We start from the raw sequence: 23864 nt of genomic DNA, 5'->3' as shown, positions 1-23864 counted from the left end.
CCAATCCATGTGCATGGAATATCATTCCATTTCTTTATGTCATCATCAATTTCTTCAATAGTTTTCATTGTGTAGGTCTTTCATCTCCTTGGTTAAATTTATTCCTGGATATTTTATTCTTTTTGTTGTGATTGTAAATGAGATTGTATTCTTGAGTTCTCTTTCTGTTAGTTTGTTATTAGAGTATAGAAATGCAACTGATTATTGTAAGTTGATTTTGTACCCTGCAACTTTGCTGTAGTTGTTGATTATTTCTAATAGTTTCCTGATGGATTCTTTAGGGTTTCCTATATATAGAATCATGTCGTCTGCAAATAGTGCGAGTTTCACTTCTTCCTTGCCAATTTGGATACCTTTAATTTCTTTTTCTTGCCTAATTGCTCTGGCCAAAACCTCCAGTACTATGTTGAATAAGAGTGACAAGAGTGGGTACCCTTGTCTTGTTCCTGAACTCAGAGGGACTGCTTTCAGTTTTTCCCCATTGAGTATGATACTCGTTGTGGGTTTGTCATATATGGCCTTTATTATGTTGAGGTACTTTCCTTCTATACCCATTTTATTGAGAGTTTTTATCATAAATGGATGTTGGATCTTGTCAAATGCTTTCTCTGCATCTATTGAGAATATCTTGTGATTTTTTTATTCCTCGTTTGTTAATGTGGTGTAACACATTGATTGATTTGCAGATAGTGAACCATCCCTATGTCCCTGGTGTAAATCCCACTTGCTCATAGTGTATGATCCTTTTATTTTTTTTATTTATTTTTTTTTAATTGATTGATTGCTTATTTTTGAGTTTCTTTTTAGTTTTTTTTTTTTTTTTTTTAATAATTTTATTTATTTATTTATTTTCCCCCAAAGCCCCAGTAGATAGTTGTATGTCATAGCTGCACATCCTTCTAGTTGCTGTATGTGGGACGCAGCCTCAGCATGGCCGGAGAAGCGGTGCGTCGGTGCGCGCCTGGGATCTGAACCCGGGCCGCCAGCAGTGGAGCGCGTGCACTTTAACCGCTAAGCCACGGGGCCGGCCCTGTATGATCCTTTTAATGTGTTGCTGTATTCAGTTTGACAATATTTTTTGAGGATTTTTGCATCTATGTTCATCAGTAATATTGGCCTGTAATTTTCCTTTTTTGTGTTGTCTTTGTCTGGCTTTGGGATCAGGGTGTTGTTGGCCTCATAGAATGAGTTAGGAAGTATTCCGTCTTCCTCAATTTTTTGGAATAGTTTGAGAAGGATAGGTATTAAATCTTTGAATGTTCATCACAATTCTCCAGAGAGGCCACCTGGTCCTGGACTTTTGTTTTTTGGGAAGTTTTTGATTACTGTTTCCATCTCTTTACTTGTGATTGGTCTATTCAGATTCTCTGTTTCTTCTTGATTCAGTTTTGGGAGGTTGCATGAGTCTAAGAATTGTCCATTTCTTCTAGGTTATCCAATTTGTTGGCATATAGCTTTTCAGAGTATTCTCTTATAATCCTTTGTATTTCTCTGGTATCTGTTGTAATTTCTCCTCTTTCATTTCTGATTTTATTTACTTGAGGCTTCTCTTTTTTTCTTATTGAGTCTGGCTAAGGGTTTGTCAATTTTGTTTATCTTCTCAAAGAACCAGCTCTTAGTTTCATTGATCCTTTTGACTGTTTTTTTAGTCTCTATTTCATTTATTTCTGCTCTAATTTTTATTATTTCCCTCTTTCTGCTAACTTTGGGATTTGTTTGTTCTTCTTGTTCTAGTTCAGTTAGGTGTAGTTTAAGATTACCTATTTGAGATTTTTCTTGTTTGTTGAGGTGGGCCTGTATTACTTTGAATTTCCCTCTGAGCATCGCTTTTACTGCATCCCTTAAGAGTTGGTATGATGCTTTTTCATTTTCATTTGTCTCCAGGTATTTTTTGATTTCTCCATTGATCCAATGGTTGTTCGGTAGCATGTTGTTTAGTCTCCACATATTTGTGACTTTCCCAGCTTTTTTAGTTGATTTCTAGTTTCATAGCATTGTGGTCGGTAAAGATGCCTGATAGGATTTCAATCTTAAATTTGCTGAAGCTTGCCTTGTTTCCCAGCATATGGTCTGTCTTTGAGAACGTTCCATGTGCACTTGAGAAGAATGTGTATTCTGCTGTTTTGGTATGGAATGTTCTCTGTATATCTCTTAAGTCCACCTGGTCTAGTTTTTCATTTTATTCTACTATTTCCTTGTTGACTTTCTGTCTGGATGATCTATTCATTGATGTAAGTAGGGTGTTGAGGTCTCCTACTATTATTGTGTTGCTGTTAATTTCTCCTTTTAGGTCTATTAATAGTTGCTTTATGTACTTTGGTGCTCCTGTGTTAGGTGCATATATATTTATAAGTTTTATATCCTCTTGGTGGAGTGTCCCTTTCATCATTAGATACTGCCCCTCTTTGACTCTCATTGCCTTTTTTATCTTTAAGTCTACTTTGTCTGATATAAGTAAGGCAACACCTGTTTTCTTTTGTTTGCCATTAGCTTGGAATATCGTCTTCCATCCCTTCACTCTGAGCCTGTGTTTGTCTTTAGAGCTGAGATGTGTTCCCTGGAGGCAGCATATTGTTGGGTCTTGTTTTTTAATCCATCCAGCCGCTCTGTGTCTTTTGATTAGAGAATTCAATCCATTTACATTTAGAATGATTATTGATATATGAGTGCTTAATACTGCCATTTTATCACCTGTTTTCCGGTTGTTCTGTATTTCCCTTGTTTCTCATCCTGTGTGTTTCTGACTGCCAGTTCGGTTTGGGGGTTCTCTGTGATGGTTTTTCTCAGTTTTCTCTTTATTTATCATTTGTATCTGTATTCTCGTTTATCTGGGAACGTTTTTATTTCTCCATGGTATGTGAAGGATAGCTTCGCTGGATAGAGTATTCTTGGCTGAAAGTTTTTGTCTTTCAGAATTTTGAAGATATCATTCCACTCTCTCCTAGTCTGTAAGGTTTCTGCTGAGAAGTCTGCTGAAAGCCTGGTAGGAGTTCCTTTGTAGGTTAGTTTCTTCTGCCTTGCTGCTCTTAATATTTTTTCTTTGTCATTGACTTTTGCCAGTTTTACTAATATATGCCTTGGAGAAGGTCTTTTTACATTGATGTAATTAGGAGTTCTGTTATCTTCATTTACCTGTAATTGCAGCTCTTTCCCCAGGTTTGGGAAGTTCTCAGCTATTATTTCTTTGAACAAGCTCTCTGCTCCTTTCTCCCTCTCTTCTTCCTCTGGAATACCTATAATCCTTACGTTGCATTTCCTGATTGAGTCAGATATTTCTCGGAGAATTTCTTCATTTCTTTTTAGTCTTAGTTCTCTCTCCTCCTCCATCTGAAGCATTTCTATATTTCTGTCCTCTAAATTACTGATTCTGTCCTCCATTATATCAGCCAACAGATCTGATTTTTATTCCTGGTTTTGCCACTTATTAGCTGAGTAACATTGGGTAAATTACTTACCTGATAATAGTATCTCTTAAAGGATGTGGTGAATATAAATGAGATAAAGTATGTAAAACATGGCACAATGCTTGGCATATGGCAAATGCTGAGTAAATAGTAGCTGCACTTTATATTAAGAAATAGAACAGAGGGGACTGTAGCTTCACAGAGGGTTCTGAGAAGCAATGTGGTATCCTAGAAAAATTATAGTCATAAAACCTAGTTTCAAAACCTAGAATTAAATCTCGGATTCTTTGTCTTTATAATGAGGTTAATTGAGTTCTACATTACTAGGTTGTTGTGAGGATAAAATGGGATTAATATCTGTAGAAGTGCTTGGTTCTGTTTATAGTCTGGGAGAATGTTTATGGTATATTGCTAAATGAAAAAAGCAGGTTAAAAGTTCTATGAACTTTTACATAGAAGTTCAGATAGTACTATTAATATTTCTGAAATGTCTTTAGTTGTCAAGGGTAGATGTTATAAGTGGAATGTTAAAATATTCATTGTAAATTATGACTAGAATTGTTTAGAATGGCTGCCATCAATTCTATAGAAATTAGGTAGTATTTTTCTATGATGTTTAAATTTCAAGCTCTTCATTTATTTTTGCCTCTGTCGATATATTTGTATATATGCTTATCACCTAATAAATTGCTGAGTAGTTAATGTTGCAGAAACTTGAGGAAATATAAGAATTTTTCTATTTTCTCTCTTCCTTCCAAATCGTGCATTTAGTGAGTCCAACATCACACAAGAATCACCTTTTACATCAGCTGACACTGGGAATTCAAGGTCTGCGTTTCCAAGTTATACAGGCACAGGGATCTCTACTGAAGGCAGCTCGGACTTCTCCTGGGGATATGGTGTGAGTTGTATGTTATAGGTCTGATGAAGTGCTTGGCAGACTATTCTGGAAGTTAGGGTTTCTCAGTTTTGTCAGTATATTTGATTCTTCACTCTCCTACATTGTTTCTTTATATTTTAATACTTAAATTTACCACACTTTATAATAAGTGTAAAGAAGCATCAGTCTTCACCCTCTTTCAGTATTTGCTTTGTTTTATGGATATGGTACTTGATCCTTAGAGATGCTTAGTGTTTGACTTAAACAGTTGCGGATTAGTATGGATCTGGGCTGTTGGATCTACTCCTTTTGCTGTGTTTAGTCCACTAATGTGTCTCTCCACCACTAATGTTACCTTGTTGTTTAAAATGTTTTTGAAAGTTTATTATTAAGTTTATAGTCTGGGAGAATGTTTATGGTATATTGCTAAATGAAAAAAGCAGGTTAAAAATAGTATGTATAGTGTGGTTCTAATTTTATTTTATAAAAATTTGTGCTTATATATATTAGCAAATAGGCTAAAGAAATTTACACAAAATGTTATTCAGTCATTAATTGGGTGTTGAGATAATGAGATTTATTTACTTATTTATTCATTCATTCATTTATTTATTTATGGCTTTCTCCCATTATCAAATACTATTTTTAAAAGACCAACAACTTTAAAAGAAAATTTAAAAGAAATTTTATGCATGTTTATCACCTTGATGCAATAGGTATTTTTATTTCTGTATCCTCTTTCAATCTATATTTAATTTGGTCTAGTTATAATCATGGTGTACATACTCTATTATACTCTGTTTTTTCACTTAATATTACTTTGTAAGCACTTTTCCACAATCCTAACTTGATATAATATTGTTGTTAGCAACTTGCTTTCTTAACAAAAAGCCTGCTCGTTGTTAAAACCTATTCTTATCACCATGAATTATTTTTCAGTCATTTTAATTTGGATGCATGTATACTTTCCTTACATCATTGTACAATATATGTGCATCCTATTTTGTGGTCTGCTTTTTCATTCATCAGTATTTTATATAGACATTGTCTTTTATTACTTCCGTACCTGTCAATTTGAATAGTTATATGTAGTTATATTTCCTAAATTTTAATATAATCATAATTGGAGCTTTCCCTTATTAGCTGATACTTGGGTTTTCAATTTTTCTTCATTCATTCAAAAATATTTATTGAGCACATTTATTGTGAGATACTGTACTTGGGAATATGGGGTAAGTGTGACTTAATGTGATTCAATAGTCTAATTAGGGAGATTGACAAAAGCAAATAAAATAACTACAGAAGGTGATAAGTGCTCGAAGGAAGATGACAAAGTGCTGAAATAGAACATTATAAGAGAGATTCACTTTAGATAGAGTTATCAGGTAGGGTAGATCTGAGACTTGAAGATTGAAGAGTTAACCATGTGAAGAGTGAGGAAAAGAGCTTTCCAGACTGGTAACCAGGAGCATATGCAAAAGCCCTCATGGAGGAAAAGAGCTTCACATGTCCAAGGGAAAGTGTTTGGTGTGTTCTTGGAACTGAAAAAAGGTCAAGGTAGTTGGAGGATGGTGTACTGGAGGAGAAAAGAACAAATGAGATTGGAGAGATAGGCAGGACTAGATCATGTAAGGCATTGTAGGCCATGGTAAAGAATTTAAATTTTAGCCTAAGGGAGTGAATGAATTAATTTGATGGCTTACTGTAAGGTTTTAGTGTACTGACTATATATTTCCATCAGTTGTCTCTATGTTGTAATTAGTATCTCTTTATAAGTTATGAATGTCATACAAAGTTTCCCATTCCCTTGCTTTCCTTTTCATTTTTATTATGTAACAGATTTTTTTTTTTAATATTCAAATATAATTATCTCACTTTTGACCTTCATTTCTTTTTTTTTTTTGGTGAGGAAGACCAGCCCTGAGCTAACATCCGATGCCAATCCTCCTCTTTTTGCTGAGGAAGATCGGCCCTGGGCTAACATCCATGCCCGCCTACCTACACTTTATATGGGACGCCACCACAGCATGGCTTGACAAGCGGTGTGTTGGTGCGCGCTGGGGATCTGAACTTGCGAACCCCGGGCTGCTGCAGCGGAGCACGTGCATTTAACTGCTGCGCCACTGGGCCAGTCCCCTGACCTTCATTTCTTTATTAGTCAGGATTTTATCTTTAGAAAGATGGAATATTATAATATTTTTCTTCATAGCTTTTTAATAGAATTTTGCATGTTTAGGTTTTTAACTCATCAGACTTTTTTATAATATATGGTGTGAGGTATGAATTAAGTTCTTATGCTGTTGAACCTCTTTTGTTTGAACCATATTTCTGTGTTTAACTTAATATCATGTGGTTTTCATGATATTTTAAAAATCTTTTGGGCAAATCTACCAGTGTTCATTAAACAACATATTTAGTATTTGTGTCCTCTTTACTCTTTCAGATAAATTTTATTTTCACTTGGACCAAATTTTATCAAATATTCATCAGGGATTTATTTCATATTGCATTATAACTTTATATTAAATTAGGGAAGGTGTAGAGAGAACTAAAATTTATTGAGTATTTAGTAGATGCCAGGCACTGTGCTAAGTACTTTCTATACACATTTCAATCATTTGTCATCTTAACTGAACTTAGTATTCTAGCTAGAAATATAGTTCTTTTATTTAGATCTGCCTTTAGTCTTCTTTATCATTTTATTATTTACTTTGAGTAAATCTCTTGTTGTAAGTTACAGTTGATATTAAAATTGAATTTAGTATTTAGTTATACATTTTACTTACTTTTGAACAGTCTTAGTGTTTTTGAGCTGTCACTGGTATGTAGGAATACAGTTTTCCCCCCAATTTAATTAATGGCCTACTACTTTGCTAAATATATTTATTATTTATAATCATTCTGGAGTTTATATTCTTAGGTTTATGTCTTTTAAAATAATATTTTAAAATTCAACATTATATTAATATAATGATGTGAAGGAAGACTTTCCTTTTTTATTCTAATTATGTGTATTATTTAAAATTTTATAGCCAACTATCATAAAAATAGCTAACCCAATTCTGTTCTATTTTAGTTTTATATGCTTTGAGTTGATTTTTTTTTTCCAATAATCAAGTAAAGTTTATTCTAGGAATACAAAGATGGATTAATATCTGCAAATGTATTAATATGTTTAACATCAGTGAATTAAAGGAAAAAATATGATCAAACTAATAGATGCTGAAAAGATATTTGATAAAATTCAAAATCATTCCTTATAAAAATTCTCAATAAGATAGAAGGAAACCCTTGAAACTTGGTAAAGACAATTTGCCAGTTGAATGGCAAATAGTTTAAATGGCTGAACACTAAATAAAGCTATTTCAATTAAAATAAGGAAGCAGGGAGTTCTTTATTAACAAATTTAATTGATTCCTTTCCTAACTTTGTACATTTTAATTATTTTTACATAAAGTTTGTCATTTTATACTCTGTTCAGTGCTATCTGTTTTTCCACCTAACAATATATTTTGAATGTCCGTATTATAAAAGACTTCTTTGTTCTTTAATGGCTGCATAGCCATTGCTACTATAAAAAAATGTGTCATTTATAACCTCATATATATATATATTATTTTACATAAATGTGTATATATCTGAGGATAAATTTCTAGAGGTGGAATTGCTGGTCAGAAGATATGTGCTTTTATAATTTCGAAAGCCATTGCCAAATTAACCTCTGTAGAAGTTATTCCAATCTGCAGTCTCACCAGAAACATATGGAAGGGCCTGTTTTCCAACACTCTTGACCAAAACAGTGAGTTATCTAACTTTTAAATCTTTGCCAGCCCTTTAGGTTTAAAAAATGATGCCCGATGCAATTTGGGGGTTGGTTAGAAAAAAAATTTATACAACTTACAGAAAATTGGGTAACTTACATATTTTGTGTGTGTGTGTGTGTATGAAAACAGTACCCAGATCAAGATATAGACAATCAGCACCCCACAAGGCTCCTAGATACTGTCTACCAACCCCAAAGATACTGTTCTGACCTCTATCACCAGTTTTGCGTGTTCTTGCTCTTCATATAAATGGAATCATACAATATATATTCTTTGTGTCTGGCTTGTTTTGCTTAGAATTATGTTTGGAGAGTTCATACATGATGTTGCACATATTTGTAGTCTGTGAATTGCCTGTTTATATTTCATATTTTTTTATTTATCATTTTCATACTAATTAGTAGGAGTTCTTTATCTTTTAGATTAGGAGTAGGTGTACTTTGTCTGTAAAGGACTAGATAGTAAATATTTTAGGCTTTGCAGGCTCTGTCAGGACCCTCAGCTGTCACTGTAGTGAGAAGGCAGCCATAGACAATGCATAAATAAATGGGTGTGACTATGTTCCAATAAAACTTTATTTACAAAACAGGCTGTGGGCCAGATTTGTCCCATTGGCCAGTTTGCTGACCCCTGTTCTAGATACTTGTAACAGAGACTATTATCTGCCTACATTATATCTACTCTCCTTATAGAACTACAGAACTTTGGGTATTGTACCCAGTTTAAAATTTATTTCCCAGCCTCTGTTACAGGTAGGAGTAGCTAATGAATTATACACAAAAGTCAGGAGATAAGGCTTTCTGGAATGCGTTTTTCCCTATTTACTCCTTTTCTCCTAATTCCTGCCTGGAACATGGAACTATGACCAAAGGTACAGCAGCCATCTTGGACTATGAAGCATCATTGAAGATGGAAATGATAGAAGAAACTGAGTCCTTTATATCCACAGAACTACCATATCAGCTTTTGAATGCCTACCACTAGACTAATTTTTTTATGAGAGAAAAATAAACTTTTATCTTGTTTAAGCCACTGTTACTGTTTTTGTTAGAATAACCAAATGCAATTCATCACAATACACTCATCCTTTATTAAATGTATTGCAAATATCTTTTCCTGGTATGTAGCTTTTATAACTTTCACAGTTTTCACATTTAAGTCTTTAATCCACTTGGAATTGTTTTTTGTACAGGCATACCTCGGAGATATTGCAGGTTCAGTTCCAGACCACTGCAATAAAGGAATATTGCAATAAAGCGAGCCACACAAATTTTTTGGTTTCCCTGTGCATACAAAAGTTGTGTTTATACTATATTGTAGTCTGTTAAGTGTGAAATAGCATTATGTCTAAAAAACTGATATACATACCTTAATTAAAAAATACTTTAGAGGCCGGCCCCGTGGCTTAGCGGTTAAGTGCGCACACTCCGCTACTGGCAGCCTGGGTTTGGATCCCGGGCGCGCACCGATGCACCGCTTGTTGGGCCATGCTGAGGTGGCATCCCATATAAGAGCAACTAGAAGGATGTGCAACTATGATATACAACTATCTACTGGGGCTTTGGGGAGGAAAAGGGAAAAAAAGGAGGAAGATTGGCAATAGATGTTACCTCAGGGCCAGTCTTCCTCAGCAAAAAGAGGAGGATTGGCATGGATATTAGCTCAGGGCTGATCTTCCTCACAAAAAAAAAAACTTTTTTGCTAAAAAATGCTGACCATCATCTGAGTCTTCGTAATCTTTTTGCTGGTGGAGGCTCTTGCCTGGATGTTGATGGCTGCTGACTAATCAGGGTGGTGGTTGCTGAAGGTTGGGGTGGCTGTGGCAATTTCTTAAAAAAAGACAACAATGAAGTTTGCCCCATCGATTGACTCTTCCTTTCACTAACAATTTCTCTGTAGCATGCGATGCTGTTTGATAGCATTTTACCCACAGTAGAACTTCTTTTGAAGTTGGAGTCAGTCCTCTCAAACCCTGCTGCTGCTTTATCAACTAATTTTATGTAATATTCTAAATCCTTTGTTGTCATTTCAACAGTCTTCACAGCATCTTCACCAGGAATAGATTCCATCTCAAGAAACCTCTTTCTTTGCTCATCCATAAGGAGCAACTCTTTATCCGTTAAAGTTTTTTCATGAGATTGCAGCCATTCAGTCACATCTTTAGGCTCCACTTCTAATTCTAGTTGTCTTGTTGTTTCCACCACATCTGCAGTTACTTCCTCCACTGAAGTCTTGAACTCCTCAAAGCCATCCATGAGTTGGAATTAATTTCATGCAAACTCCTGTTAATGTTGATATTTTGACCTCTTCCCATGAATCATGAATGTTCTTAATGGCATTAGAATTGTGAATCCTTTCCGGAAGGCTTTCAATTGACTTTGCCCAGATCCATCAGAGGAATCACTGTCTATGGCAGCTGTAGCCTTATGAAATGTATTTCTTAAATATTAAGACTTGAAAGTTGAAATTACTCCTTGATCCATGGGCTGCAGTATGGATGTTGTGTTAGCAGGCATGAAAACAACATTAATCTTGTTGTATATCTCCATCAGAGCTCTTGGGTGACCAGGTGGATTGTCAATTAGCAGTAATATTTTGAAAGGAATCTTTTTTTTCTGAGTAGCAGGTCTCAATAGTGGGCTTAAAATATTCAGTAAACCATGTTGTCAACAGATGTGCAGTCATCCAGCCTTTGTTGTTCCATTCATAGAGCATAGGCAGAGTAGATTTAGCATAATCCTTAAGGGTCCTGGGATTTTCAGAATGGTAAATGAGCATTGACTTCAAGTGAAAGTCATCAGCTGCATTAGCCCCTATTAAGAGGGTCAGTCTGACCTTTGAAGCTTTGATGCCAGGCATTGACTTCTCCTCTCTACCTGTGCAAGTCCTAGATGGCATGTGCTTCCAATAGAAGGTGGTTTTGTCTACATTGAAAATCTGTTCAGTGTAGCCACCTTCATTAAGTATCTTAGCTAGATCTTCTGTATAACTTGCTGCAGCGTCTACATCAGCACTTGCTGCTTCACCTTGCACTTTTATATTATGGAGATGGCTTTTTTCTTAAACCTCATGAACCAACCTCTGCTAGCTTCAAACTTTTCTTCTGCAGCTTCCTCACCTTTCTCCGCCTTCACAGAATTGAAGAGTTAGGCCTTGCTCTGGGTTAGGCTTTGGCTTAAGGCAATGTTGAGGCTGGTTTGATCTTTTATCCAGACCACTAAAACTTTCTCCATATGAGCAATAAGGCTGTTTCACTTTCTTATGATTTGTGTGTTCACTGGAGTAGTACTTATAATTAATTTCCTTCAAGAACTTTTCCTTTGCATTCACAACTTGAGTAATTGTTTGGCTCAGGAGGCCAAGCTTTTGGCCTATCTTGGCTTTCAGTATGCCTTCCTCACTAAGCTTAATGATTTCTAGCTTTTGATCTAAAGTGAGAGACATGCAACTCTTCCTTTCACTTGAACACTTAGAGGCCATTGTAGGGTTATTAATTGGCCTAATTTCACTATTGTGTCTCAGGTATTAGGGAGGCCCAAGGCAAAGGAGAGAGATGGGGGAACGGCCAGTCAGTGGAGCATTCAGAACACACACATTTATCAATTAAGTTCACCATATCATATGGGCGTAGTTCTTGGTGCCCCCAAACAATTACAGTAGTAACATCAAAGATCACTGATCACAGATCACCATAACAAATATAATAATAATGAAAAAGTTTGAGATATTGAGAGAATTACCAAAATGTGACACAGAGACATGAAGTGAGCAAATGCTGTTGGAAAAATGGCACCATTAGGACGTCAGCATCATGGCTGAGTGAGCTTCCCACATTGAACTCTCCCCCTCTAAGACACAACAAAAAGGACATTCATATTCCAACAGAAGCTATTCACACAACACAGGGGATGTCTGAGGCACCCAGGCAGCTGTACACCCAAGGACAGAGGTGCTGGAATCCCCAGAGGAAGTGGAAGGAGTTCCAGTTTCTTTCGCCCAGTGGTGCCCCAGCACCTTCTTCTTCGGCCCAGCGAACTCCAGTTCCAGCTTCTTTGGCCCAGCACACTCCAGCTCCTCTTTCTTTGGCCCAGCACACTCCAGCTCCTCTTTCTTTGGCCCAGCACACTCCAGCTCCTCTTTCTTTGGCCCAGAGCACTCCAGTTCCAGTTTCTTTGGCCCAGCAGTGCTGCAGCTCTTCCTGCTTCGGCTCAGCGCACTTCAGTTCCCATTTCTTTGGCCCAGCGGCACTGCAACTCTTCCCTCTTCGGCTTAGCGCACTCCAGTTCCAGTTCTTTGGCCCAGTTGTGCTCCAGCTCCTCCTTCGGCTCAGTGCACTCCAGTTCCAGCTTCTTTGGCCCAGCGCACTCCAGTTCCAGGTTCTTTGGCCCAGCACACACCAGTTCTAGCTTCTTTGGCCCAGCAGCACTCCAGCTCTTCCTTGTTTGGCCCAGCGCACTCCAGTTCCAGCTTATTCCGCCCAGCGGCACTCCAGCCCCTGCTTTTTTGGCCCAGTGACACCTCAGCTGCAGCTGCTTCAACCCACCTGCACCTGAGCCCCAGCTTCTTCGGCCTAGCTATGCTCCAGTCTCAGCTGTTCCCACGCTTCCCCCCAGCAGCCTCCACTCAGCCACACCTCAGATCAGCAACGGGCTGGCGAGAGTGCCCGCGGATTGAGGCGGGCCAGAATACACAGCCCTTGAGCCCCACCCAGCGGCAGCGAGAGGAAACTGCGACCATATATTTTCACTATGAGGAAAAGTAAGCCAACACCGACAGGCACCATGCAAAAATATATTACATCTCCAGACGAAAAGGAAAATGACAAGCACCCAGAAGTCAACCCGGAAAGCACAGAAGTGTATAACCTAAACGACAGAGAATTCAAAATAGCTGTCATAAAAAAGCTTAATGAAATACAAGAAAACACAGACAGACAATTCAATGAAATCAGGAGTTTCTTCACAAAAGAGATTGAAACTGTAAAAAAAAAAATCAATCAGAAATCTTAGAGATGAAAAACACAATAGAGGAGATAAAGACAAATCTGGAAGCCTTAAGCACCAGAGGTGACACTATGGAGGAAAGAATTAGCAATATTGAGGACAGCAATGCAGAAATGCTCCAGATGGAGGAGGAAAGAGAACTAAGACTAAAAGGAAATGAAGAAACTCTCCGAGAAATATCCAACTCAATTAGGAAATCTAACATAAGGATTATAGGTATTCCAAAGGGAGAAGAGAGGGAAAAAGGAGCAGATAACTTGTTCAAAGAAATAATATCTGAGAACTTACCAAACCTGAGGAAGGAGCTGGAAATACCAGTGAATGAAATAAGTAGATCTCCTAAATATATCAACCTGAATAGACCCTCTCCAAGGTATATAGTAGTAAAGCTGGCAAAAGTCAACAACAAGAAAAGATATTAATGGCAGCTAGACAAAAAAAAAAAAATAACACAAAGGATTTCCTATCAGGCTCTCAGCCGATTTCTTGACAGAAACTTTACAGGCTAGGAGAGAGTGGAACGATATAATCAAAATTCTGAAGGACAAAAACTTTCAGCCAAGAATACTCTATCCAGCAAAAATATCCTTCAGATATGATGGAGAAATAATAACTATCCCAGATAAACAAAAGCTAAGGGAGTTCATTGCCACAAGACCCCCACTACAAGAAGTGCTCAAGAAGGCCTTCATCCCTGAGGAAAAAGAAGAAAAGGGATTCAAAGTTTTGAACAAGGAGGAAAATAGGTCAACAAAACCAGAAAAATTGCAGTCCTCCACCAAAATAGTTTAGCAAACACTTAAATATAAAACTAAAGATCAAGAGCAGGTAAGTACCAAGCATAAATATAACCTCATCATGTTAAACACGAACTCACAACACAAGAAGGAATAAGATGTGACAACAATAACTTAGAAGGGGAAGAGGAAATGGATTGAATCAACTTAGTCTAAGGGAATAAGAGGCCATCAAAAAATGGACTATCACATCCACAAGATTTTTTTATATAATCCCCATGGTAACCACTAACCAAATAATCAGAACAGAATCACACACGATAAAGAAAGAGAAAACTAAGAGAACCCCCATACAGAACTACCAAACTAAATTGCTAGTCCAAAACACATGGGATGAGAAACAAAAGAAATGCAAAAGAACCAGAAAAAGAGCGATAAAATAACAACAACAAGCCCCCATATATCAATATTTACATTTACCCTAAATGTAAATGGACTGAACTCTCCAATCAAAAGACACAGAGTGGTGGGATGGATTAAAAAGCAAGACCCAACAATATGCTGCCTCCAGGAAACACATCTCAGCTCTAAAGAAAAACACAGGCTCAGAGTAAAAGGATGGAAGGCAATACTGCAAGCTAATGGCAAACAAACGAAAGCAGGTGTTGCCATACTTATCTCAGACAAAGTTTACTTCAAGATAAAACAGGTAATGAGAGACAAAGAGGGGCAATATATAACGATAAAAAGGACACTCCACCAACAAGACATATCACTTTTAAATATATATGCACCCAATACAGGAGCACCAAGGTACATAAAGCAACTATTAACAAACTTAAAAGGAGATATTAACAACAACACAATAGTAGTAGGGGATCTCAACACCCCACTCTCATCAATGGACAGATCATCCAGACAGAAAATAAATAAGGAAATAATGGACCTAAATGAAAAACTAGATGAGATGGACTTAATAGACATATACAGAGCACTCCACCCAAACACAGCAGATTACACATTCTTCTCAAGCGCGCATGGAACATTCTCAAGAATAGACCATATGTTGGGAAACAAGGCATGTTTATATAAATTTAAGAAGATTGAAATCATAACAAGCATCTTTTCAGACCATAATGCCATGAAGTTAGAAATCAATTACAAGGAAAAAACCAGGAAAGTGACAAAGCTGTGGAGACTCAACAACATGCTACTAAACAACCAATGGATCATTGATGAAATTAAAGGAGAAATCAAAGCATGTCGGGAGACAAATGAAAATGCAAATACACCGTACCAACTCATATGGGATGCAGCAAAAGTGGTCCTGAGAGGGAAACTCATAGCAATACAGGCCCACCTTAACAAACAAGAAAAAGCCCAAATAAGCAACCTCAAACTACACCTAACAGAATTAGAAAAAGAAGAACAAACAAAGCCTAAAATCAGCAGAAGGAGGGAAATAATAAAAATCAGAGTAGAAATAAATGAAATTGAAATTAAAAAATCAGTAGAAGGGATCAATGAAACAAAGAGCTGGTTCTTTGAGAAGATAAGCAAAATTGACAAACCCTTAGCCAGACTCACCAAGAAAAAAAGAGAGAAGGCTCAAATAAATAAAATTAGACATGAAAAAGGAGAAATTACAACAGATACCACAGAAATACAAAAGATTATAAGAGAATACTATGAAAAACTATAGGCCAACAAATTGGACAATGTAGAAGAAATGGATAAAGTCCTAGACTCATACAACCTCCCAAAACTGAAGAAGAAATAGAGAACCTGAATAGACCAATCACAAGTAAAGAGATTGAAACAGTAATCAAAAACCTCCCAAATAATAAAAGTCCAGGACCAGATGACTTGTCTGGAGAATTTTACCAAACATTCAAAGAAGACTTCATACCTATCCTTCTCAAACTATTCCAAAAAATAGAGGAAGATGGAACACTTCCCAACACATTCTATGAGGCCAACATCACCCTGATACCAAAGCCAGGGAAAGACAATACTAAGAAGGAAAACTACAGACCACTATCCCTGATGAACATAGATGCAAGAATCCTCAACAAAATATTGGCAAACCGAATACAGCAATACATTAAAAAGATCATACACCATGATCAAGTGGGATTTATACCAGCGACACAGGAATGGCTCAACCTCTGCAAATCAATCAATGTGATACACCACATTAACAAAATGAAGAATAAAAACCATATGATCATCTCAATAGATGCAGAGAAGGCTTTTGACAAGATCCAACATCCATTTATGATAAAAACTCTCAACAAAATGGGCATAGAAGGAAAGTATCTTAACATAATAAAGGCCATATATGACAAACCCACAGCAAATATCATACTCAGTGGGGAAAAACTGAAAGCAATCCCTCTGAAAACAGGGACAAGACAAGGGTGCCCACTCTTGCCACTCTTATTCAACACAGTACTGGAGGTTCTGGCCAGAGCAATTAGGCAAGAAAAAGGGATAAAAAGAGTACAAATAGGCAATGAAGAAGTGAAACTCACACTGTTTGCAGATGACATGATCTTATATATAGAAAACCCTAAAGAATCCATTGGAAAACTATTAGAAATAATCAACAACTACAGCCAAGTTACAGGGTACAAAATCAACTTACAGAAATCAGTTGCATTTCTATATACCAACAACGAACTAACAGAAAGAGAACTCAAGAAGACAATCCTAGGTACAACTGCAGCAAAAAGAATAAAATATCTAGGAGTAAATTTAACCAAGGAAGTGAAAGACCTATACAATGAAAACTATAAGACATTACTGAGTGAAATCAATGATGACATAAAGAAATGGAAAAAGATTCCATGCACTTGGATTGGAAGAATAAACATTGTTAAAATGTCCATACTACCTAAAGCAATCTACAGATTCAATGCAATCCCAATCAGAATCCCAAGGACATTCTTCACAGAAATAGAACAAAGAATACTAGCGTTCATATGGGGCAACAAAAGACCCCGTATAGCTAAAGCAATCCTGAAAAAGAAAAACAAGGCTGGAAGAATCACAATCTCTGACTTCAAAACATACTACAAAGCGATAGTAATTAAAACAGCATGGTACTGGTACCAAAACAGACACACAGATCAATGGAACAGAATTGAAAGTCCAGAAATAAAACTTCATATCTATGGGCAGCTAATCTTTGACAAAGGAGCTAAGGACATACAGTGGAGAAAGGAAAGTCTCTTCAATAAATGGTGCTGGGAAAACTGGACAGCCACTTGCAAAGGAATGAAAGTAGACCACCTTCTTTCGCCATACACAAAAATTAACTCAAAATGGATCAAAGACCTGAAGGTGAGACCTGAAACTATAAAATTTCTGGAGGAAAATATAGGTAGTACACTACTCGTCATCAGCCATAAAGGGATCTTTTTGAATTCCATGTCTACTCAGACAAGGGAAACAAAAGAAAAAATAAACAAGTGGGACTTCATCAGATTAAAGAGCTTCTAGAAGGCAAATGAAACCAGGATCAAAATGAATAGGGAACCCACCAGCTGGGAAAAAATACTTGCAAACCATATATCTGACAAGGGATTAATCTCCATAATATATAAAGAACTCACACAACTGAATAACAAACAAAGACCCCAGTCAAAAAAATGGGCAGAGGAAATGAACAGACACTTCTCCAAAGAAGATATACAGATGGCCAATAGGCACATGAAAAGATGCTCAACATCACTAATCATCAGGGAAATGCAAATCAAAACCACACTAAGATATCATCTTCCACTCGTTAGAATGGCTATAATCACCAAGACAAAAAGCAACAAATGCTGGAGAGGCTATGGAGAAAGGGGAACCCTAATCCACTGCTGGTGGGAATGCAAACTGGTGCAGCCTCTATGGAAAACAGTATGGAGATTCCTCAGAAAATTAAAAATAGAAATACCTTATGATCCAGCTATCCCACTACTGGGTATCTACCCAACGAACCTGAAATAACAATCCAAAGAGGCTTATGCACTCCTGTGTTCATCACAGCATTATTCACTATAGCCAAGACATGGAAGCAACCCAAGTGTCCCTTGACTGATGATTGGATAAAGAAGATGTGGTATATATATACCATGGAATACTACTCAGCCATAAAAAAAAGACAAAATCGTCCCATTTGCAACAACATGGATGGACCTGGGGGGTATTTTGTTGAGTGAAATAAGCCAGAAAGAGAAAGACAAACAGTGCATGATTTCACTCATATGTGGAAGATAAACCAACACAAGGACAGATAGAACTGTTTGGTGGTTACCAGGTGCTAGGGGGTTGGGTAGTGGGCACAAGGGGTGGAGAGATGCACTTATATGGTGACTGATAAACAAGAATGTACAACAAAAATTTCACAATAAAAAAAAAAAGAAAAATGGCACCATTAGACTTGCTCAAAGCAGCGTTGCCACAAACCTTCCATTTTTAAAAAACGCAGTGTCTGCAAAGTGCAATAAAACAAGATATACCTGTCAATATACCTGACAAAGGACTTGTATCTAAAACTTAAAACTCTGTATTAAGAAGACAAATAAACCAGTTGAAAAAATGGGCAAAAGACTTGGACATTCTGTGATGGAAGATATATGACTGGCCAAGTAGCATATAGAAAGATGCTCAATATGATTAATCATCAGGGAAATGCAAATTTAAAACTGTCATGATATACCACTTTACTTTCACTAAAATTGCTAAAACTGAAAAGACTGACAATGCCTAGTATTGGCCAGAATGTGGAGCAAATTTAATGCTCTAAATTGTATATCTACTCTGCAAAATAGTTTAGTAGTTCTTTTAACATTAAACATACACTCATTATAAGACCCAGAAATTCTACTGCTAGGTATTTATCCAAGAGAAATAAAAATACATGTCCAGAAAAAGACATGTACATGAATGTTCATATCAGATTTATTCATAATAACAAATATTTTAAGTAATGCAAATGCCCCTTAACAGGAGAACAGATAAATAAATTGTGGCATATTCTTACAATGAAATATTTTCAGCCATAGAATGTAATGAATACTGACATATGCAACAGCATGGGTGAGCCCTAGAAACATTCTGCTGAGTGAAGAAAGCTAAACACACACAAAAGTACGTCCTGCATGATCCTATTTATTTGAAGTTCTAGAGCAGACAAAACTAATTTGTAGTGATAGAAATCAGATAATGGTTTCCTGGCATGGGGAATGGGAGACTTCAACTGCAAAGGGATGTGAGGCAACATTCTTGGGTGATAGAAGTGTTCTATATCTGGAAGGGAATGGTGGTTACTTGGTGAATACATTTGTCAAATCTCATTGTGCTGTCGTTAATGACATTAAAACGTCATTATATGTAAATTATTCCTCAATAATGCTTATTAAACTTTTAAAATACTCAGAAAGTTAAGGGATAAGATAGTATCCATTAAAATTATTGGAGGGTTTAGGGCCAGCCCTTGTGGCCTAGTGGTTAAGTTCGGCATGCTCCGCTTCAGCAGCCCGGGTTCGGTTCACTGGCGTGGACCTACACCACTCGTCTGTCAGTGGCCATGCTGTGACGGCGGCTCACATACAAAAAGAGGGAGATTGGCAACAGATGTTAGCTCAGGCAAATCTTCCTCAGCAAAAAAAAAAAAAAAAATTATTGGAGATTTTAAAACAAAGCAGGCAGAGCATTTAAGAACAGACAGATGTGAAGACCCCTTTTAAAATTTTGGAAATGAGTAATAGCATTTGAAGTATCTCATTAAGATAAGGTAAACTGGAGCCAGTGAAACAGAACAGTAGTGAATTGAATGATAGAACTAATAAAATCACCTAGAACTAGAGAACTAAAGACATTGAGAATTTGAAGAGCAGTTAGGAGACATAGAAGATGGATTAAGATGCTGCAATATATATCTAACAGAAGTTTTAGAAAGAAAGATTGGAGAGCCGGCCCTGATGGCCTAGTAGTTACAGTTTGGCACACTCCACTTCAGCAGCCCGGGTTCGGTTCCAGGGCACAGAACCACACCACTCGTCTATCAGTAGCCATGCTGTGGCAGTGGCTCACATAGAACAACTAGAAGGATTTACAACTAGAATATACAACTATATACTGGGGTTTTGGGGAGGGGAAAAAAGAAAAAAGAGGAAGATTGGCAACAGATTTCAGCTCAGGGTGAATCTTTCCCAGCAAAAAAAAAGAAGGAAAAAAAAAACATTTAAAAAACAAGAAGGAATGGAAAAGAGGCAATATTTAAATAAATAATCACTGATTTTTTTTTTTAAAACTTGAAGAAAGTCAACAGTTTTCATGTTGAAAAAGTATATCAAGTGAGGGACAAAATTAAAAAAAAACACTCCCAGAAATATTCCAGAGAAACTGCTGAAAATCAAAGATAAAAAGAAAAATATTAAAGCTATTAGAAAAGACCAGACTACATATAATGGAGTAAAAATCAGACTTACAACAGATTGCTCACAATTAACAATAAATACCAGATGATAATGATATTATAGCTTCAAACTGCTAAGGAAAAAATAAGATATATATATGTGTAATATACATATATATGAATGATATATCTATCATGTATATGATAAATAAGAAAATAAGATATATATATGATATAGTATCATTCAATTGTGAAGATAAAATAAAGACATTTTAAACATCTGTAGAACAAGAGTTTCCCATCCGTACATACTCGCTGAAAGAACTATTAAAGGACAGACTGCAACAAAAAGAAAAAGCCAGAAGAAAGGAATGGGATACAAGAAGCAACAGAGAGCAAAGTAATTGGCAAAGCATATAGGTAAATGTAAGTAATAACTAAAACAAATAAAATAACATTTTATGTGTTAAAAACAACACTAATAACTAAAATTCAAAATAATATGAAGATGCTTAGAGGGAAGTTAAAGCATATTAAAGTCGTTTTTTAAAAATTTTGTTTTACATAATTGTTGTTCATTGTCAAATTGATGAAAGATGCCTCAAGGCCCTCCATCCCTTTCTGTTCCTGTCAATACTCTAATCCTGTAAACTGGAGGAGGGAGGGTTTAGACTAGACAGGTGGCTTGTTGGGCGCTGTCTAGATCAGTGGCTTTCAAACTTTTTAAGCTGCAACTCAAACTAAGACATGTTGATGTTGATATTGCAACCCAGTGTATGTACCTAAAACAAAAGACCAAGTTCCACAAAGTAATAACCTTTATATGAGTGATCACTATGATATTTTACATTCTGTTCTGCTTTTTGGTATTATTTAATAACATTTTTAATTGATTTCATGATCCACATGGTCCAAAAGCTTGAAAAACACTGGTAAGAGTGTTTCCTGAGAAGTGCTAAATGTTTACCTCTCTTGCTTTAAAAATATAGGATACTAAGTTTAAAATAAGGTCAAAATAAGAAGTTAAACAAAAGAAAGATATGATAGAGATTGGTCACTTAGTATAAAGACCTGAGATCTTCTCAGTTAAGAATATTTTATTTGATGAATGTTCACTATTATTACTAGCATCATCCTTTCTGTCACCCAGAGTAGAAAGCTCAGATTCATCTTCATAACCATCTCTCTCATGAATCACTCATCAAGTTCCGTGAATTCTCTCCTCACAATGTGTCTTATATCTTTGTTCTCCTTTTCTTTTTTATTTTTTTAAATTGAGATATAATTGACATATAACATTGTATTAGTTTCAGGTGTACAACATAATGATTTAATATATATATTGTGAAATGATCAAAGTTCTTGCTTTCTTTCAGTAGAGGACAGAAATCCTGAAAAACTTTAGACTTTGTTAGAAAAAGGAGAGAGTATAGATGTCTATTTTAAGTATAACTACTAATAGAACATAAACATAACTTTTAAGTATAACTACTAATAGAATATAAACATAACTTCCAAATTGATGGGAGAATAAGTAAAACTCAGTGTAACAGAAGGAAAAGAGAATAAAAAACACAAGGAAAAGAAGGTTCAATAGAAAACACAAAATAAATGGTAGAAATAAGTCCAAATATTGCACATTACGATAATTATGTGTATAAAATTTACCTGTAAATAAAAAGACAGTGACTCTGAAATTGGATTTTAAAAATCCAGCTACATGGTATTTAAAGAAACACATCAAAACGGAATGACACCCAAATGTTGAAAATAAAAGGATGAGTAGGGGCCGGCCCAGTGGCACAAGCGGTTAAGTGCATGCGCTCCGCTGTGGCGGCCCAGGGTGCGCAGGTTCTGATCCCAGGCATACGCCGACACACCACTTGACAAGCCATGCTGTGGCAGAGTCCCATATAAAGTAGAGGAAGATGGGCATGGATGTTCGCTCAGGGCTGATCTTCCTCAGCAAAAAAAAAAAAGGATTGGCATCAGATATTAGCTCAGGGCTGATCTTCCTCACACACAAAAAAAGGATGAGTAAAGTTATAACAGGCAAATACCAGCAAAAGAAAGCTGACATGAGTAGAATTTAAGTAGATAAATATTTGATAGGAAAGAATAATAAATTTCACTGAGACTAGGAAAGTCCCACCTCACCCCCAGGAGCTTGAAAACAGTAAGAAATTTTAAAAAATATATTTGTGTTGAGTCTTTAAAGTGAACCATCATATCTACCTAGCAAGCCCTTTTTTATTGGGTAGAAGCTGACTTTCATTCTTAGAGTGAAAATACATATTTCTCATCTTATACTTTTTTTTTTTTTTGAGGAAGATTAGCCCTGAGCTAACATCTGTTGCCAATCCTCCTCTTTTTTGTTGAGGAAGATTGGCCCTCGGCTAACATCTGTGCCCATCTTCCTTCACTTTATATGGGACGCCGCTACAGCATGGCTTGACTAGCAGTGCGCAGGTCTGCGCCTGGGATCCGACCCTGTGAACCCCAGGCCACCGAAGCGGAGCATGAGAACTTAACCACTACACCACCGTGCCGGCCCCTCATCTTATACTTTTAAAAGAAGGTATAACTTTTCTTCCACTGGAATGTAAAAAGGGGCATAAATTCAGATGAAGTAGAGAGTAAGCAAAGAATCAGATAACATGATAATGTGATCAGATTCACATTTTATAGCCATCCCTTTGGCTGCTGCTAAAGGATAGAATTACAGAGGGCAAGGATAAAACCTAAATTGTCAAGTGAAAAATGCAGACTACAAAGTAATATATATAGGATTGACTGTACCTTAAGCTCTAAAAAATACTGGAACCAAGCAAGTATACTAAAATTACCAATCATTATCTTTGAGTGGTAGAATTAATGGTAATTTTTATTTTTTCTTTATACTACTTCAGATTTTTCAAAATGATTACAGTAAACACAGTATTTTTATGATGAAGAAAATGTTACTTTTAAAAAGTAGATATTTCTATAAATTTTCTTTAAATAGGAATAGGGAGGACATCTGAATATTCTAGGATCTGAAAACTCAGTAACTTAACTTTTCTTTCACAGAAATTCAATAGTATTTCAAATGGACTAAATATTGAAAACAAGACAAAATCTGATTGCTTTCAATCTTTATGATTTTTTTTTTTTCCTGAGGAAGATTTGCCCTGAGCTAACATCTTTCGCCAGTCTTCCTCTTTTTGCTTGAGGAAGATTCACCCTAAGCTAACATCTGTTGCCAGTCTTCCTCAGTTCTGTATGTGGGCTGCCGCCACAGCATGGCGACTGACAAGTGGTCCACGCCCGGGAACCGAACCCAGGCCACCAAAGCGCAGCTCGCCAAACTTAACCACTAGGCCACCAGGGCTGGCCCTTTAACCTTTATGATTTTTAACAGATATTGAAGCTCATCTGAATATTTTGGGGTGATATTTTCTTCTAGGAACTTGATCAAAATGCCACTGAGAAAGTCCAGGCAATGTTCACAGCCATTGATGAGCTCTTATATGAGCAGGAGTTGAGTGTACATACTAAGGGTCTACAAGAAGAGTGCCAACAGTGGACAAGTAGTTTTCCTCACCTCAGGTATTGAAGCCCTAGA

At 36.5% G+C, this 23864-nt stretch overlaps 1 protein-coding gene across 2 annotated transcripts in view; it reads left to right on the top strand.

The window, feature by feature from the left end:
• Nucleotides 1-23864, top strand: part of FAM149B1 (family with sequence similarity 149 member B1) — a 75748-nt gene that overhangs the window by 6426 nt on the left and 45458 nt on the right. For both annotated transcript variants that reach the window (XM_058543203.1, XM_058543204.1), the window contains exons 3-4: nucleotides 4176-4305; nucleotides 23706-23848. In XM_058543203.1, coding sequence (XP_058399186.1) covers nucleotides 4176-4305; nucleotides 23706-23848 — 273 coding nt within the window. The remainder of the gene's footprint in view (nucleotides 1-4175; nucleotides 4306-23705; nucleotides 23849-23864) is intronic.

The sequence above is a fragment of the Diceros bicornis genome, chromosome 6 (genome assembly GCF_020826845.1).
Source record: "Diceros bicornis minor isolate mBicDic1 chromosome 6, mDicBic1.mat.cur, whole genome shotgun sequence".
In the NCBI taxonomy this organism is placed as follows: Eukaryota; Metazoa; Chordata; class Mammalia; order Perissodactyla; family Rhinocerotidae; genus Diceros; species Diceros bicornis.
This window is presented reverse-complemented; position numbering and strand designations above follow the sequence as displayed.